The following is a 20,310-nucleotide window of genomic DNA, read 5'->3' as shown; positions in this document are numbered from 1 at the left end:
TGAGATCTGTGAGGCCCAATCACTTATGAGACATCTGTTGTGTACCTGCCTGCATTTTATAAATGTTTTAATAGGATTAAATAATTAGGATGACCGCATGTTCACCATCCCTTTAATTCCTGGCATTGTTTGCTTGCATTAGTGGGATTGGAGCCATTCATAAAACCTGGCCATGGAATTCCATAACAGGGTAAATGAGATTATAATTTTATAGCTATTTTGTCTAGTTAATTAATTCAAATAACAGGGTAAAGTGACAGACATTTGTACCTAATTATTATTATTTCTTCTGTTATGTGTGATCAGTCCACGGGTCATCATTACTTCTGGGATATAACTCCTCCCCAACAGGAAATGCAAGAGGATTCACCCAGCAGAGCTGCATATAGCTCCTCCCCTCTACGTCACTCCCAGTCATTCTCTTGCACCCAACGACTAGATAGGATGTGTGAGAGGACTATGGTGATTATACTTAGTTTTTATAACTTCAATCAAAAGTTTGTTATTTTACAATAGCACCGGAGCGTGTTATTGCCTCTCTGGCAGAGTTTGAAGAAGAATCTACCAGAGTTTTTACTATGATTTTAACCGGAGTAGTTAAGATCATATTGCTGTTTCTCGGCCATCTGAGGGAGGTAAAAGCTTCAGATCAGGGGACAGCGGGCAGATGAATCTGCATTGAGGTATGTAGCAGTTTTTATTTTCTGAATGGAATTGATGAGAAAATCCTGCCATACCGTTATAATGACATGTATGTATACTCTACACTTCAGTATTCTGGGGATGGTATTTCACTGGAATTACTCTGTTAAAAGTACATTAAACCTTTGAATAGGTATTTATTATGTTAAACGTTTTTGCTGGAATGTAGAATCGTTTGCATTTTCTGAGGTACTGAGTGAATAAATGTTTGGGCATTATTTTTCCACTTGGCAGTTGCTTGTTTTAAATTGTGACAGTTTCGTTTCTCTCTCACTGCTGTGTGTGAGGGGGAGGGGCCGTTTTTGGCGCTCTTTGCTACGCATCAAAAATTTCCAGTCAGTTACTCTTGTATTTCCTGCATGATCCGGTTCATCTCTAACAGAACTCAGGGGTCTTCAAACTTCTTTGGAGGGAGGTAGATTCTCTCAGCAGAGCTGTGAGACTTATATATTGACTGTGATTAAAAAACGTTGCTCTGTAATTTTTATGTTTCAAATTTAATTATTGTTACTTTACTAAGGGGAACAAACCTTTGCTAAAAGTTGTGTTGTTTTTAAGGATTGATGCTATAACTGTTTTTCAGTTCATTATTTCAACTGTCATTTAATCGTTTAGTGCTTCTTTGAGGCACAGTACGTTTTTGTTAAATAAGATTGTAACCAAGTTGCAAGTTTATTGCTAGTGTGTTAAACATGTCTGATTCAGAGGAAGATACCTGTGTCATTTGTTCCAATGCCAAGGTGGAGCCCAATAGAAATTTATGTACTAACTGTATTGATGCTACTTTAAATAAAAGCCAATCTGTACAAATTGAACAAATTTCACCAAACAGCGAGGGGAGAGTTATGCCGACTAACTCGCCTCACGTGTCAGTACCTGCATCTCCCGCCCGGGAGGTGCGTGATATTGTGGCGCCTAGTACATCTGGGCGGCCATTACAGATAACATTACAAGATATGGCTACTGTTATGACTGAAGTTTTGGCTAAATTACCAGAACTAAGAGGCAAGCGTGATCACTCTGGGGTGAGAACAGAGTGCGCTGATAATACTAGGGCCATGTCTGATACTGCGTCACAGCTTGCAGAGCATGAGGACGGAGAGCTTCATTCTGTGGGTGACGGTTCTGATCCAAACAGATTGGATTCAGATATTTCAAATTTTAAATTTAAATTGGAGAACCTCCGTGTATTACTAGGGGAGGTTTTAGCGGCTCTTAATGATTGTAACACTGTTGCAATACCAGAGAAATTGTGTAGGTTGGATAAATACTTTGCGGTACCGGCGAGTACTGACGTTTTTCCTATACCTAAGAGACTAACTGAAATTGTTACTAAGGAGTGGGATAGACCCGGTGTGCCGTTCTCACCCCCTCCAATATTTAGAAAGATGTTTCCAATAGACGCCACCACACGGGACTTATGGCAAACGGTCCCTAAGGTGGAGGGAGCAGTTTCTACTTTAGCTAAGCGTACCACTATCCCGGTGGAGGATAGCTGTGCTTTTTCAGATCCAATGGATAAAAAATTAGAGGGTTACCTTAAGAAAATGTTTGTTCAACAAGGTTTTATATTGCAACCCCTTGCATGCATCGCGCCGATTACGGCTGCGGCAGCATTTTGGATTGAGTCTCTGGAAGAGAACCTTAGTTCAGCTACGCTGGACGACATTACGGACAGGCTTAGAGTCCTTAAACTAGCTAATTCATTCATTTCGGAGGCCGTAGTACATTTAACCAAACTTACGGCTAAGAACTCAGGATTCGCCATTCAGGCACGTAGGGCGCTGTGGCTAAAATCCTGGTCAGCTGATGTAACTTCTAAGTCCAAATTACTTAATATACCTTTCAAGGGGCAAACTTTATTTGGGCCCGGTTTGAAAGAAATTATCGCTGACATTACAGGAGGTAAGGGCCACGCCCTGCCTCAAGACAAAGCCAAAGCTAAGGCTAGACAGTCTAATTTTCGTCCCTTTCGGAATTTCAAAGCAGGAGCAGCACCAACTTCCACTGCACCAAAACAGGAAGGAGCTGTTGCTCGTTACAGACAAGGCTGGAAACCTAACCAGTCCTTGAACAAGGGCAAGCAGGCCAGGAAACCTGCTGCTGCCCCAAAGACAGCATGAACCGAGGGCCCCCGATCCGGGACCGGATCTAGTGGGGGGCAGACTCTCTCTCTTCGCCCAGGCTTGGGCAAGAGATGTTCAGGATCCCTGGGCGCTAGAGATCATATCTCAGGGATACCTTCTAGACTTCAAATTCTCTCCCCCAAGAGGGAGATTTCATCTGTCAAGGTTGTCAACAAACCAGATAAAGAAAGAAGCGTTTCTACGCTGTGTACAAGATCTGTTATTAATGGGAGTGATCCATCCGGTTCCGCGGTCGGAACAAGGACAAGGGTTTTACTCAAACCTGTTTGTGGTTCCCAAAAAAGAGGGAACTTTCAGGCCAATCTTGGATTTAAAGATCCTAAACAAATTCCTAAGAGTTCCATCGTTCAAAATGGAAACTATTCGGACAATCTTACCCATGATCCAAAAGGGTCAGTACATGACCACAGTGGACTTAAAGGATGCTTACCTTCACATACCGATTCACAAAGATCATTACCGGTATCTAAGGTTTGCCTTCTTAGACAGGCATTACCAGTTTGTAGCTCTTCCATTCGGATTGGCTACGGCTCCAAGAATCTTCACAAAGGTTCTGGGTGCCCTTCTGGCGGTACTAAGACCGCGAGGAATTTCGGTAGCTCCGTACCTAGACGACATTCTGATACAAGCTTCAAGCTTTCAAACTGCCAAGTCTCATACAGAGTTAGTTCTGGCATTTCTAAGGTCGCATGGATGGAAAGTGAACGAAAAGAAAAGTTCTCTCTTTCCTCTCACAAGAGTTCCATTCTTGGGGACTCTTATAGATTCTGTAGAAATGAAGATTTATCTGACAGAAGACAGATTAACAAAGCTTCTAAATGCATGCCGTGTCCTTCATTCCATTCAACTCCCGTCAGTAGCTCAATGCATGGAGGTGATCGGCTTAATGGTAGCAGCAATGGACATAGTACCCTTTGCACGTCTACATCTCAGACCGCTGCAATTGTGCATGCTGAGTCAGTGGAATGGGGATTACTCAGACTTGTCCCCTACTCTGAATCTGGATCAAGAGACCAGAAACTCTCTTCTATGGTGGCTTTCTCGGCCACATCTGTCCAGGGGGATGCCATTCAGCAGGCCGGACTGGACAATTGTAACAACAGACGCCAGCCTACTAGGTTGGGGCGCTGTCTGGAATTCTCTGAAGGCTCAGGGACAATGGAATCAGGAGGAAAGTCTCCTGCCAATAAACATTCTGGAATTGAGAGCAGTTCTCAATGCCCTTCTGGCTTGGCCCCAGTTAAAAACTCGGGGGTTCATCAGGTTTCAGTCGGACAACATCACGACTGTAGCTTACATCAACCATCAAGGAGGGACAAGAAGCTCCCTAGCAATGATGGAAGTATCAAACATAATTCGCTGGGCAGACTCACTCTTGCCACCTGTCAGCAATCAACATCCCGGGAGTGGAGAACTGGGAGGCGGATTTCTTGAGTCGCCAGACTTTTCATCCGGGGGAGTGGGAACTTCATCCGGAGGTCTTTGCCCAAATACTTCGACGTTGGGGCAAACCAGAGATAGATCTCATGGCGTCTCGCCAGAACGCCAAACTTCCTCGCTACGGGTCCAGATCCAGGGATCCGGGAGCGGTTCTGATAGATGCTTTGACAGCACCTTGGAACTTCGGGATGGCTTATGTGTTTCCACCCTTCCCGCTGCTTCCTCGATTGATTGCCAAAATCAAACAGGAGAGAGCATCAGTGATTCTAATAGCGCCTGCATGGCCACGCAGGACTTGGTATGCAGATCTAGTGGACATGTCATCCTGTCCGCCTTGGTCTCTACCTCTAAGACAGGACCTTCTGATACAGGGTCCATTCAAACATCAAAATCTAACTTCTCTGAAGCTGACTGCTTGGAAATTGAACGCTTGATTTTATCAAAACGTGGTTTTTCTGAGTCGGTTATTGATACCCTGATACAGGCTAGGAAGCCTGTTACCAGAAGGATTTACCACAAGATATGGCGTAAATACCTATACTGGTGCGAATCCAAAGGTTACTCCTGGAGTAAGGTTAGGATTCCTAGGATATTGTCCTTTCTACAAGAAGGTTTAGAAAAGGGTTTATCGGCTAGCTCATTAAAGGGACAGATCTCAGCTCTGTCCATCTTGTTACACAGGCGTCTGTCAGAAAATCCAGACGTCCAGGCCTTTTGTCAGGCTTTAGCTAGGATCAAGCCTGTGTTTAAAACTGTTGCTCCGCCATGGAGTTTAAACCTTGTTCTTAACGTTCTACAAGGAGTTTCCGTTTGAACCCCTTCATTCCATTGATATAAAGTTGTTATCTTGGAAAGTGTTATTTTTAATGGCTATTTCTTCGGCTCGGAGAGTCTCTGAGTTATCAGCTTTACATTGTGATTCTCCTTATTTGATTTTTCATTCAGATAAGGTAGTTCTGCGTACAAAACCTGGGTTCTTACCTAAGGTAGTCACTAACAGGAACATCAATCAAGAGATCGTGGTGCCTTCCCTGTGCCCGAATCCTTCTTCAAAGAAGGAACGTCTTCTACACAATCTGGATGTAGTTCGTGCCCTCAAGTTCTACTTGCAGGCAACTAAGGATTTTCGACAAACGTCTTCCCTGTTTGTCGTGTACTCTGGTCAGAGGAGAGGTCATAAGGCTTCGGCTACCTCTCTCTCCTTCTGGCTTCGTAGCATAATTCGTTTAGCCTATGAGACTGCTGGACAGCAGCCTCCTGAAAGAATTACAGCTCATTCTACTAGAGCTGTGGCTTCCACTTGGGCCTTTAAGAATGAGGCCTCTGTTGAACAGATTTGCAAGGCTGCAACTTGGTCTTCGCTTCATACTTTTTCCAAATTTTACAAATTTGACACTTTTGCTTCTTCGGAGGCTATTTTTGGGAGAAAGGTTCTTCAGGCAGTGGTTCCTTCTGTATAATGAGCCTGCCTATCCCTCCCGTCATCCGTGTACTTTTGCTTTGGTATTGGTATCCCAGAAGTAATGATGACCCGTGGACTGATCACACATAACAGAAGAAAACATAATTTATGCTTACCTGATAAATTCCTTTCTTCTGTTGTGTGATCAGTCCACGGCCCGCCCTGTTTTTTAAGGCAGGTAAATATCTTTTAAATTATACTCCAGTCACCACTTCACCCTTGGTTTCTCCTTTCTCGTTGATTCTTGGTCGAATGACTGGGAGTGACGTAGAGGGGAGGAGCTATATGCAGCTCTGCTGGGTGAATCCTCTTGCATTTCCTGTTGGGGAGGAGTTATATCCCAGAAGTAATGATGACCCGTGGACTGATCACACAACAGAAGAAAGGAATTTATCAGGTAAGCATAAATTATGTTTTTTTATTTACATTTTCACACATTGTAGAACAGAGATAATGTTGCATCAAAATTATCCAAAAATAAGAAAAATATTTATCAGTCACCACATCTCAAATTGTGCAGAACAATATACTGAACATCCTAATAAAGTTACAGAAATTTATAGCTGTGTAAACTGATATATTTTCACCCCTTTTACTTCAATTCCCCCCCATTTCATGAGAAGAGGTGGTTACAATTTCTTATTCATTCTTTATACAATATATATATATATATATATATATATATATATATATATATATATATATATATATATTGCTTGTCAGGTTCGTAAGCCTTTTTTTTTTTTTTTTTTTTTTTTTATGCAAGCAGCGTGCATCAAAAATAGACACCTTAGTCAGGTTAGACTCCATTATACACACACTTAGATTTCAAATGAAACGTGTCAATATTAGCGCGACAGTGCATCATAATACGTGCACGTCAGACTAACGGTCAGATGCTGCATGAATGGATGCACATACTTGCACACCTTTTTGTCTGTAAATCCTTATTGAAAATTGTGCACACTGACAGTCACTGCTTACTTAGGCTACATTTGCTTAGTGCTTCAATGTCCATGCAAAGCTATATATAGGGGGCAATTTTTTCCTTTCCTCAAAAAGCTTGCTATAAGAGGGTAATAGTAATTACCACATTTCTTTTTTACTGACATTTTTGCCATAATAGAGCAGCACCAATCTGTCCCTAAATTTACAATAGGAACCGAGTCTGCTGAACACGTTTCTACCAAAGCTAAGTGTGCTTATTGTAAAACAACTGAAGTAGCTTCTTCAGCTCATTTATGTGACCCATGCTTAGATTTCTAATGTTTCTATCTGTATTAATGCACCTACTGTCTCCTACTTAAAGATAGATGCAGATGGCATACCTCCAGCAATGAAAAAAACTTTACCTGATAAATTTCTTTCTTTTGCGATGTACCGAGTCCACGGTTTCATCATTACTTGTGGGATATTATCCTTCCCAACAGGAAGTGGCAAAGAGAGCACCCACAGCAGAGCTGTCTATATAGCTCCCCCCTTAACTCCACCCACCAGTCATTCGACCGAAGGCCAAGGAAGAAAAAGGAGAAACTATAAGGTAAAGAGGTGACTGAAGTTTTCAATAAAAAATACTATCTGTCTTGATTATACAGGGCGGGCCGTGGACTCGGTACATCGCAAAATAAATAAATTTATCAGGTAAGCATAAATTTTGTTTTCTTTTGCACTACAGCCTTCAAATAAAAGGTGAGTACAAATTTTACCCTCTACTAGTAATATATAAGTCCTGACCTACAAAATACTGAAGCATCTTCGAATGATGAATATTCATCAAACAGTGAGCCTCCCTCATCGGACATAGAACCTGATAATTCCTCCATTTTATTTGAAATTTCTCTTTTGAAGAAAGTCTTAGTCACTTTAAGGATTGAAGAAGCTAAACCTTCTGATGATATACCCTGTAATCGTTTAAATTGAGTATATAAAACTGTCAATCTCCCTGAGACTTTCCCAGATACCTGATGCTGTCTCTGATATGATTGCTAAGGAATAGTCTAAACCAGGTGTCTCTTTTAACCCTTCTACAAACTATATCCTTTACCTGCTGCTAACTTAGAGTTGTGGGAAACGGCCCCCAAAGATGATAGAGCTATTTCTTCTCTAGCTAAATGCATTACTATTCCTCTAGAAAACAGTACTTCTTTTAAGAACCCTTTATATATAAATTTTGAATCTTATCTCAGAAGGGCATTTCTACATACTGGTTATATTCTTAGACCAGCTATATCTATTGCTGATGTGGCTGCTGCTTCTACTTACTGGTTAACCAGTCTTGCATAGCAGTTGTCCTCTGACCCTGAATATTAAAATGTACTTCAAAATGCAAACTATTTTATTTGCGATGCAGTATTTGATATTATGAAAATTAACATCAAAAGCATGTCTCTAGCTATACTTAACAGAAGAGCTGTATGGCTTAAATCCTGGAATGCTGGTATGGTATCTAAAACTAGGTTACTGTCCCTTTCTTTCTAAGGAAATAATTTGTTTGGATCTTAACTGGATTCTATTATTTCTACTATTACTGGAGGTAAGGGAGCTTTTCTTCCTCAAGACAAAAAGTCAAAATAGAAATTTAAAGCTCCCAATCATTTTTGTTCCTTTCAACAGAATAGAGAACAGAAAACTGACTCCTCCCTTAAACCCTCTGGCTCAGTCTGGAGACCCACTTCAAATTGAAACAAATCCAAACAGAATAAGAAATTAATCCAGTCTCTAAGACCGCATGAAGGTACGGCCCCCAACCCAGTTTTACTTGTTGGGGGCAGATTAAACCTTCTGAAATCTTGGTTACAATCTATCCAAAATCCCTAGATTCAAAACATTATTTCTCAAGGATATCGAATTGGATTCAAAATAAGACCTCCTAAAGGGAGGTTCTTTCTCACTCATAACAAAACATCCATAGTTACTTTTCCGTTTGGTCTAGCTACAGCTCCAAGAATATTTAACTAGGTTCTCAGTGCCCTTTTATCTGTAATCTGAGCTGAGTATTGCAAGATTTCCTTACACGAAAGATATCTTGGTACTAATCAGAATCTCACACAAAACTATTGTTTTTTCTTCAAAGACATGGTTGAAGGATCAATTTACCAAAGAGCTCCTTGATTCCTCAGACAAAGGTAACCTTTTTTAGGTTTCCAGATAAATTCAGTGTCCATGATTCTTTCCCTGACAGAAAAGAGACAGATTAAGTTTAGATTGTCTGAACCTGCAGTCTCTCAAATTCCCTTCAGTGGCTCTGTGTATGGAAGTACTAGGCCTCATGATTGCAGCTTCTTACACAATTCCATTTGCTCTCTTTCGTACAAGAGCTCTTTGACTTGGCGGCTGAATCACCATTCTATTATTCAGGGGGCTTCTTTTGCTCGTCCTACCTGTTCTGTGATCACCAAAGATGCCAGTCTTTCAGGTTGGAGAGCTGTCTGGGGGTCTCTGACAGCACAAGGAGTTTGGAATCCTCAGGAGGCGAGGTTACCAATCAATGTTTTGGAACTCTTCAGGGTCCTTTAGACTTGGCCTCTATTGAAAAGGGAGCCTTTTCTCTGTTTTCAGACAGAGGCAATGTTACGGCGGTAGGTTATGTCAATCATCAAGGGGGAACTTGCCGGTTTCCTAACCATGATAAAAGTATCTCAAATCCTCTCTTGGGCAGAAACCAATTCCTGTTTCATCACTGCGATTCACAACCCAGGTCTGGAAAACTGGGATTCAGACTACCTCAGTCGTCAGTCCCTACATCTGGGAGAATAGTCTCTGCACCAAGATGTATATTATCTGATTCTAAAACACTAGGGCCTACCAGAAATAGATCTGAGCAACAAACTTCCCAGGTACCTCAGGCAGCCTGCTTATATATTTCACCCTCTGTCCCTACTATCCAGAGTGATTTCCAAGATAAAATCGGAACAGTCATTTGTAATCCTAATAGCCCCAGCGTGGCCACACAGGATTTGATATGCGGACCTGGTCTGAATGTCCAGTTGCCTCTCATGGCTTCTTCCTCTAAAGTCACACCTTTTGTCTCAAGGTCCCTTCTTCCATCCAGATCTAAAGTCTCTATACTTGATGGAATGGTAATTACTAACCTTCCTGATGTTCATTGTTTTGTTCAGTCTTTAATCTGGATTAAACCTGTTTTTAGGCCTATTTCTCCTCCTTGGAGTCTTAACCTAGTGTTAAAAGCTTTACAGGCTTCTCCTTTTGAACCTATGCATAAATTGGACATTAAACTACTTTCAAGGAAAGTGTTGTTTTTTTTCTGGCTATCTCTTCTTCTAGAAGAGTTTCTCAAATTGTCTGCTCTCTTTTGTGAGTCTCCTTATCTCCTTTTCCATCAAGATAAAGCTGTTTTGCATACCGCATTTATATTTTTGCCTAAAGTCGTTTCCTCACACAACTTTAATAGGGAAATTATCGTTCCCTCCTTGTGTCCTAATCCAGAAAATGCTTCTGAGAAATCTTTGCCTTTTTTTGATGTTGTTAGAGCATTGAAATATTATATTGATGCTACTAAGGATTTCAGACAGATTTCTAGTCTGTTTGTTTGTTCTTTTTTTTCTGGTCCTAAGAAAGGCCAGGAGGCCTCTGCTATTTCTTTAGCCTCTTGGTTGAATCTTTTGATTCACAAATCTTATTTGAAGGCGGGTCAGCCTACGCCACAGAGAATTATTGCTCATTCTACTAGATTGGTTGCCACGTCTTGGACTTTTAAGAATGAGGCATCAGTTGATCAAATTTGCAAAGCGACCACTTGGTCTTTTCTGCATACCTTTACTAAATTTTACCATTTTGATGTTTTTGCTTCATCAGAAGCAGCCTTTGGTCGAAAGGTCCTTCAGGCAGTTGTCTTAATCCCTCCCTTTACTTGTGGACTTCCACACTTTTATAGGCTTTTGAGGTTTGGGAAACTTTGCCTAGTGCTGGTAGGAATGTATATCCCATATGTAACAGCTTGTGGACTCTTGCCACCATGAAATAAATTAATTTATTTGGTAAGATATAAATTATGTTTTTAATTTGAAATATAAACATTTTTGCAAGATACTTTCATTAGAAAACAGAATTTATGCTTACCTGATAAATTACTTTCTCCAACGGTGTGTCCGGTCCACGGCGTCATCCTTACTTGTGGGATATTCTCTTCCCCAACAGGAAATGGCAAAGAGTCCCAGCAAAGCTGGTCACATGATCCCTCCTAGGCTCCGCCCACCCCAGTCATTCGACCGACGGACAGGAGGAAATATATATAGGAGAAACCATATGATACCGTGGTGACTGTAGTTAGAGAAAATAATTCATCAGACCTGATTAAAAAACCAGGGCGGGCCGTGGACCGGACACACCGTTGGAGAAAGTAATTTATCAGGTAAGCATAAATTCTGTTTTCTCCAACATTGGTGTGTCCGGTCCACGGCGTCATCCTTACTTGTGGGAACCAATACCAAAGCTTTAGGACACGGATGAAGGGAGGGAGCAAATCAGGTCACCTAAATGGAAGGCACCACGGCTTGCAAAACCTTTCTCCCAAAAATAGCCTCCGAAGAAGCAAAAGTATCAAATTTGTAAAATTTGGCAAAAGTGTGCAGTGAAGACCAAGTCGCTGCCTTACATATCTGATCAACAGAAGCCTCGTTCTTGAAGGCCCATGTGGAAGCCACAGCCCTAGTGGAGTGAGCTGTGATTCTTTCAGGAGGCTGCCGTCCGGCAGTCTCATAAGCCAATCGGATAATGCTTTTAAGCCAAAAGGAAAGAGAGGTAGAAGTCGCTTTTTGACCTCTCCTTTTACCAGAATAAACAGCAAACAAGGAAGATGTTTGTCTGAAATCTTTAGTAGCCTCTAAATATAATTTTAGAGCACGGACTACGTCCAAATTGTGTAACAAACGTTCCTTCTTTGAAACTGGATTCGGACACAAAGAAGGTACAACTATCTCCTGGTTAATATTTTTGTTGGAAACAACTTTCGGAAGAAAACCAGGCTTAGTACGCAAAACCACCTTATCTGCATGGAACACCAGATAGGGCGGAGAACACTGCAGAGCAGATAACTCTGAAACTCTTCTAGCAGAAGAAATTGCAACCAAAAACAAAACTTTCCAAGATAATAACTTAATATCTACGGAATGTAAGGGTTCAAACGGAACCCCTTGAAGAACTGAAAGAACTAGATTTAGACTCCAGGGAGGAGTCAAAGGTCTGTAAACAGGCTTGATCCTAACCAGAGCCTGAACAAATGCTTGAACATCTGGCACAGCTGCCAGTCTTTTGTGAAGTAAAACAGATAAAGCAGAGATCTGTCCCTTCAGAGAACTTGCAGATAATCCTTTCTCCAAACCTTCTTGTAGAAAGGATAGAATCTTAGGAATTTTTATCTTGTTCCATGGGAATCCTTTAGATTCACACCAACAGATATATTTTTTCCATATTTTATGGTAAATTTTTCTAGTTACAGGCTTTCTAGCCTGAATCAGAGTATCTATTACAGAATCTGAAAACCCACGCTTTGATAAAATCAAGCGTTCAATCTCCAAGCCGTCAGTTGGAGGGAAACCAGATTCGGATGTTCGAATGGACCCTGAACAAGAAGGTCCTGTCTCAAAGGTATCTTCCATGGTGGAGCCGATGACATATTCACCAGGTCTGCATACCAAGTCCTGCGTGGCCACGCAGGAGCTATCAAGATCACCGAGGCCCTCTCCTGATTGATCCTGGCTACCAGCCTGGGGATGAGAGGAAACGGTGGGAATACATAAGCTAGGTTGAAGGTCCAAGGTGCTACTAGTGCATCTACTAGGGTTGCCTTGGGATCCCTGGATCTGGACCCGTAGCAAGGAACCTTGAAGTTCTGACGAGACGCCATCAGATCCATGTCTGGAATGCCCCATAATTGAGTTATTTGGGCAAAGATTTCCGGATGGAGTTCCCACTCCCCCGGATGGAATGTCTGACGACTCAGAAAATCCGCTTCCCAATTTTCCACTCCTGGGATGTGGATCGCAGACAAGTGGCAGGAGTGATCCTCCGCCCATTGAATTATTTTGGTCACTTCTTTCATCACCAGGGAAGTCCTTGTTCCCCCCTGATGATTGATATATGCAACGGTCGTCATGTTGTCTGACTGAAACCTTATGAATTTGGCCTTTGCTAGTTGAGGCCAAGCTCTGAGAGCATTGAATATCGCTCTCAGTTCCAGAATGTTTATCGGGAGAAGAGACTCTTCCCGAGACCATAGACCCTGAGCTTTCAGGGATTCCCAGACCGCGCCCCAGCCCACTAGGCTGGCGTCGGTCGTGACAATGACCCACTCTGGTCTGCGGAAGCTCATTCCCTGTGACAGATTGTCCAGGGTCAGCCACCAACGGAGTGAATCTCTGGTCTTTTGATCTACTTGAATCGTCGGAGACAAGTCTGTATAATCCCCATTCCACTGTCTGAGCATGCACAGTTGTAATGGTCTTAGATGAATTCGTGCAAAAGGAACTATGTCCATTGTTGCAACCATCAATCCTATTACTTCCATGCACTGCGCTATGGAAGGACGAGGAACAGAATGAAGTACTTGACAAGAGCTTAGAAGTTTTGATTTTCTGACCTCTGTCAGAAAAATCCTCATTTCTAAGGAATCTATTATTGTTCCCAAGAAGGGAACTCTTGTTGATGGGGACAGAGAACTTTTTTCTTTGTTCACCTTCCATCCGTGAGATCTGAGAAAGGCTAGGACGATGTCCGTATGAGCCTTTGCTTTTGACAGGGACAATGCTTGAATCAGGATGTCGTCCAAGTAAGGTACTACTGCAATGCCCCTTGGTCTTAGAACCGCTAGAAGGGACCCTAGTACCTTTGTGAAAATCCTTGGAGCAGTGGCTAATCCAAATGGAAGTGCCACAAACTGGTAATGCTTGTCCAGAAAAGCGAACCTTAGGAACTGATGATGTTCCTTGTGGATAGGAATATGTAGGTACGCATCCTTTTAATCCACGGTAGTCATAAATTGATTTTCCTGGATAGTAGGTAGGATCGTTCGAATAGTTTCCATTTTGAACGATGGTACCCTGAGAAATTTGTTTAGGATCTTTAGATCCAAAATTGGTCTGTATGTTCCCTCTTTTTTGGGAACTATGAACAGATTGGAATAAAATCCCATTCCTTGTTCTCTTATTGGAACTGGATGTATCACTCCCATCTTTAACAGGTCTTCTACACAATGTAAGAATGCCTGTCTCTTTATTTGGTTTGAAGATAATTGAGACCTGTGGAACCTTCCCCTTGGGGGTAGTTCCTTGAATTCCAGGAGATAACCTTGAGAAACTATTTCTAGCGCCCAAGGATCCTGAACATCTCTTGCCCAAGCCTGAGCAAAGAGAGAAAGTCTGCCCCCCACTAGATCCGGTCCCGGATCGGGGGCTATCCCTTCATGCTGTTTTGGTAGCAGTGGTAGGCTTCTTGGTCTGCTTACCCTTGTTCCAGCCTTGCATTGGTTTCCAGGCTGGTTTGGGTTGTGAAGTATTACCCTCTTGCTTAGAGGATACAGAATTAGAGACTGGTCCGTTTCTGCGAAAGGGATGAAAATTAGGCTTATTATTAGCCTTAAAAGACCTATCCTGTGGGAGAGCGTGGCCCTTTCCCCCAGTGATGTCTGAAATAATCTCTTTCAAATCAGGTCCAAATAATGTTTTACCTTTGAAAGGAATGTTAAGCAATTTAGCCTTAAAAGACCTATCCTGTGGGAGAGCGTGGCCCTTTCCCCCAGTGATGTCTGAAATAATCTCTTTCAAATCAGGTCCAAATAATGTTTTACCTTTGAAAGGAATGTTAAGCAATTTTGTCTTGGAAGACACATCCGCTGACCAAGACTTTAGCCAAAGCACTCTGCGCGCCACGACAGCAAACCCTGAATTTTTCGCCGCTAATCTAGCTAATTGCAAAGCGGCATCTAAAACAAAAGAGTTAGCCAATTTAAGTGCTTGACCTCTGTCCATAACCTCCTCATACGAAGATTCTTTACTGAGCGATTTTTCTAGTTCCTCGAACCAGAAACAAGCTGCCGTAGTGACAGGAACAATGCATGAAATTGGTTGTAGAAGGTAACCTTGCTGTACAAAAATCTTTTTAAGCAAACCCTCTAATTTCTTATCCATAGGATCTTTGAAAGCACAACTATCTTCGATAGGAATAGTAGTGCGTTTGTTTAGAGTAGAAACCGCCCCCTCGACCTTGGGGACTGTCTGCCATAAGTCCTTTCTGGGGTCGACTATAGGAAATAATTTCTTAAATATAGGGGGGGGAACAAAAGGTATGCCGGGCCTTTCCCACTCTTTATTTACTATGTCCGCCACCCGCTTGGGTATAGGAAAAGCGTCGGGGGGCACCGGAACCTCTAGGAACTTGTCCATCTTACATAATTTCTCTGGAATGACCAAATTGTCACAATCATCCAGAGTAGATAACACCTCCTTAAGCAGTGCGCGGAGATGTTCTAATTTAAATTTAAATGTCACAACATCAGGTTCAGCTTGATGAGAAATTTTTCCTGAATCTGAAATTTCTCCATCAGACAAAACCTCCCTCATGGCCCCTTGAGATTGGTGTGAGGGTATGTCAGAACAGTTATCATCAGCGTCCTCTTGCTCTTCAGTGTTTAAAACAGAGCAATCGCGCTTTCTCTGATAAGTAGGCATTTTGGATAAAAGATTTGCTATGGAGTTATCCATTACAGCCGTTAATTGTTGCATGGTAATAAGTATTGGCGCACTAGATGTACTAGGGGCCTCCTGTGTGGGCATAACTGGTGTAGACACAGTAGGGGATGATGTAGTATCATGTTTACTCCCCTCATTTGAGGAATCATCTTGGGCAATATCATTATCTGTTGCATTACTGTCCTTACTTTGTTTGGACACTATGGCACAATTATCACATAAATTTAAATGGGGAGACACATTGGCTTTCATACATATAGAACATAGCTTATCTGATGGTACAGACATGTTAAACAGGCTTAAACTTGTCAACAAAGCACAAAAAACGTTTTAAAATAAAACCGTTACTGTCACTTTAAATTTCAAACTGAAAACACTTTATTACTGAATATGTGAAAAAGTATGAAGGAATTGTTCAAAATTCACCAAAATTTCACCACAGTGTCTTAAAGCATTAAAAGTATTGCACACCAACAAATTTAAGAGCTTTAACCCTTAAATTAACGGAACCGGAGCCGTTTTTACATTTAACCCCTATACAGTCCCAGAATGAGGCTCTGTCTATAACTAGAAAGGCCCCCATCTGAAAAAGGTGTCCAACACAGTGCCTGCCGTTTTTCTAAACATTCCCCAAGATTATAATACCAATAATTAGTTAGAATCTGCATAATATGCCTAGTAAAGCAATTGTTTTAGCCCAGAAAAATGTCTACCAGTTTTTAAGCCCTTTTTGAAGCCCTTTATTCTTTTATGTTTAACTAAGAAAATGGCTTACCGGTCCCCATGAGGGGAAATGACAGCCTTCCAGCATTTCATGGTCTTGTTAGAAATATGGCTAGTCATACCTTAAGCAGAAAAGACTGCTAACTGTTTCCCCCAACTGAAGTTACTTCATCTCAACAGTCCTGTGTGGAAAGAGCAATCGATTTTAGTTACTGTGCTAAAATCATCTTCCTCTTACAAACAGAAATCTTCATCCTTTTCTGTTTCAGAGTAAATAGTACATACCAGCACTATTTTAAAATAACAAACACTTGATAGAAGAATAAAACTACATTTAAACACCAAAAAACTCTTAACCATCTCCGTGGAGATGTTGCCTGTGCAACGGCAAAGAGAATGACTGGGGTGGGCGGAGCCTAGGAGGGATCATGTGACCAGCTTTGCTGGGACTCTTTGCCATTTCCTGTTGGGGAAGAGAATATCCCACAAGTAAGGATGACGCCGTGGACCGGACACACCAATGTTGGAGAAAGAATGTTTATAGTAAAAGTTATTAATGTTGCACACACATCCTGTGAGGGCCAGTGCTCACTATTCAAACTCCATGCCTGCTTGTAAGCCACTGCTGACTCTGAGAAAATTTAGTGTTTGAATACTGGTGCACAGGCCTTCGCAAGATATGTGAATATGCCAATTGAAAACAGTAATAACTTTTACTAGTGGCATTTTTGCTAGTCAAAGTATATTGCAAAAATGCTTCTAGCTCAAGTTTAAATGAGGAAATCTCATAGTTCAGCTGACTTTCTTCACTACAAGTTCATCTTGAACTCCTACTATTCTGCCCTTAATCTCTCTAAGCAACATTACTTCTCTACTCTTATCTCTACTCTTTCTTCAAACCCAAAAATTCTGTTCTCCACTTTCTATATATAATGTGTGTGTGTATGTGTATATATATATATATATATATATATATATATATATGTGTGTGTGTGTCTGTGCGTATGTGTGTATGCATATTTGTATATATACATATCAACAGCCACAAATTTATAAACAACTTGTATGTTTTAAAATTGAATAAAGAGACTGAGGCTCCAAATGCAAACAGATATTGTGGATATGTAACCGATGCCTCTAATAGGTAAAATCTAAAGTCCTAATTCAGCTCCTACTTTTTTAAGGAGCCAAGATCACAATGCTCCCATTTATGAAACCTGTCCATCTGCCTCTGAAAACGGTCTGGTTCATTATTATATTCTAACATGTATTTTATGAATTACACCATCTATGAATGTTAGTATGATCACAGCATTGCATATGTTTTTCTGAGAGTATACTACCATTAACATCTGTTTTTTTTTCCATATAGGTAAATGCTCTTCCTGGATCCTGCCCAACTGTGGTTTCATCTCACTTATACAGTAGCCGAAATAATTCCAATCCTACCATAGGTTCTCTCCCAGGACTGAATGAAAGCACTCAAGCAGGTAGTATCTTAATTAAATTTCCTTAAATTACAATTAAGTTGGTTTTGCAATGTGATAAATATGTTTTAATGTTGCATTTACTTGTTAAATTAATTAGCTACACCGTGATGCAATGTTTTGGTTATAAAGATATAGCTATTTTTATTTTTTTTACCAATCACAAACAAAACCTACAAATAATTATTCTTTCCCCTGATACTAGAAGTGTACTGCTCATGGTTAAAGGCAGTCTATATTACAAAATATTTTGATTCTGCTACTTATCAATACTCATAGTGCTGGAACCATAGATACTAACAGCACAAACTTAACAAAATTAAAGTTCAGAGGCTTCTCCCACCCTTTTTCTTTTTGGTGCCACAAAATACATTAAATCCTCCGCTTCAGTTATGTCAGTTCTGCATACTTGGAGTTAGTTGGCAATAATTCTTGGTCTGTTGAAGACTGAAATTTCATTAGTCTCTTGTACAGTTTGAATGAGTAGCTGGGCTTGCTTTGTTTCCTTCTCTTCAGGAGAGAGAAGTTTTGTTGACAATGTCTTGATAGTTATGCGTGTTTGTGAGAGGGGGATGGGCTTAACAGTTTACCAAGAAAGGATCAGTCATGTATTTGCCAGCCAGGGTCAGGGGTCCTTTGACTCACAATGAGGGAGGGTAACCTTGTAAGGGGCCAGATAGGGATGTTACTTTAGCAGAAAACTGCAAACAACTGTCCCTTACTCAGCACAATGTATTAATTCTAAGTAACACATTTTTATCACTGAACATTTATATAGAATAAATAGAATGTCATGGTTATAAAGCATAGAAAAAAGGTTATTTTTAGAGGACAAGTGTTTTTTGTTTTTTTAAATATGTAAAATTAAACTTTGCTTAAAAATGCGCTATTGATTTTCCAAAAAAATTGACAATTCACTGCAATGTGTACTTTTTTTATACTGTAAAATTGTATACTTGTAATATAAAATACCCGTATATCACAATTATATAACCAGTTAAGTAATACACACACACTCATTTTCTTTCTCTCTCTCTCTCTCTCTCTCTCTCTATAAAACCCCTCCCACCTAACGCATACCTGAGTCTTTACTTTGCCTCCACTGAAGGTGGTTGAAGAATGAAGCTGTGCATATGATTCTTCAGAAAAAGGGGTTTATTTGTCTGTTGAGGCATGGTTTCCCCTTAGAGTACAGTGCTTGTCAGGGGGGTGTATTTGCGGTATTGTTTTTGATTCTTTGTTTCACCTCATGGGAAATCTTTCATAAACCCTCTATAATCGGTTGCAGGGGCGCGTCTTCTGCTTACCCTTTATGGATCTACAATATACTCCTATTCCATAACCTCTGCTGATATGTCTCAGTACTGGTTTCGCTGTCTGCTACTTGATTGGTAATGGTGAGTGTCTATTTGTAATCTTTTAATTTTAATATTTAGACACTCGTATAACTATGTTATGGGCACTTTTATTTTAAAAAAAAAAGTTTCTTTCTATATGTTATATATGGCTCTGGGACAGATCCTTTTCACTATTCCCTTGCTTAGATTTTCGCACTTTGGTCTAGTTTTCATGTGTCGGGTTTATGCTCATTGGGTTAGCGCACGTCCCCTTAGTCTCTCTAGTTTTTGTGCGCCGAGTTTTACCTATCGGGTTAGTGCGTGTTCCTAGTCTTCCCACGTGTTGGTTTATGCACGATGGGTGAGTGCTTGTTCGCTCAGCTATGCAGACGTCTGGTTTTTGACGCACACAACTTCTTTTTTAGTTGTCAGTTGTTTGGAGGTAATGTGTTTTTTTTTTCTCCTGTTTTTTTTTTTTTAGCTCAGCTTAACGCACATTGTTCCTGTTAAAGCTGCTTAAGAGGGGGTATATGGTTTACATTCCTCAAGAGCTTTTTTAGGGGGTTTAATAGTGTTTATTGCTTTGCTTTGTCATATGCTATAATGAAGCAGTAGAATTATGTCCCAAAATCTTTCCAAGACACTGAGTCTCCTGAACGCCTTTCTACCATCATTGGTTGTTCTATTTATAAGAAAGCCATGTGCCTTCTTGCTTCTTCTAGCTCACTTATGTGGCTCATGTTTAAATTTGTTAATGCAAACAAACCAATCTAATGCTGTTTCTTTGGGTACTAAAGCACCAACTCTTTGTCCATTACAAGTTAATGCTGAGGTAGTGCCTTCTGCCATGAAAATTTTTAGCAAGGCTGCAGTGTCTCGTATTATCTCCTGGGCAGAAACCAATTTGTGTCTAGTGTCTGCAATTCACAATCCAGGAGTGAACAATTGAGAGGCAGATTGTGGATCTTTGGGGTCTCCCAGAGAAAAATAACAAACTTCCCAGGTACTTTGCGATGTCCAAGGATCCTTATGCAGAGTTAGTGGACACTAGTAGTTCCTTGGTCATTTCAGTTTGCTTATCTGTTTCCTCCCAGATTGATTTCCAAGGTAAGCCTAAATAAATCTTCAGTAATCCTGATTGCCCCAGCTTGGCCTTGCAGGATTTGGTATGCAGATCTGGTTCAAATGTCCAGCTGCCCTCCTTAGCTTCTGCCTCTGTAGTGAGACCTTCTGTGTCAAGGTCTGTTTTTCCATCAACATCATGCAACTGCCCCACGGCATTGGATAGACTTTGTAAAATGAGGGTGG

At 40.9% G+C, this 20,310-nt stretch overlaps 1 protein-coding gene across 1 annotated transcript in view; it reads left to right on the top strand.

Moving 5' to 3' along the window:
• The window catches only part of MLLT10 (MLLT10 histone lysine methyltransferase DOT1L cofactor), a gene marked incomplete in the record, with an annotated part of 665,806 nt that overhangs the window by 513,529 nt on the left and 131,967 nt on the right, over window positions 1–20,310 (top strand). The window contains 1 exon segment of the mRNA XM_053713959.1: window positions 17,551–17,668. Within this exon segment, the coding sequence (XP_053569934.1) occupies window positions 17,551–17,668 (118 nt within the window).

This window comes from Bombina bombina, chromosome 5 (assembly GCF_027579735.1).
Source record: "Bombina bombina isolate aBomBom1 chromosome 5, aBomBom1.pri, whole genome shotgun sequence".
NCBI classification, from domain to species: domain Eukaryota; kingdom Metazoa; phylum Chordata; class Amphibia; order Anura; family Bombinatoridae; genus Bombina; species Bombina bombina.
This window is presented reverse-complemented; position numbering and strand designations above follow the sequence as displayed.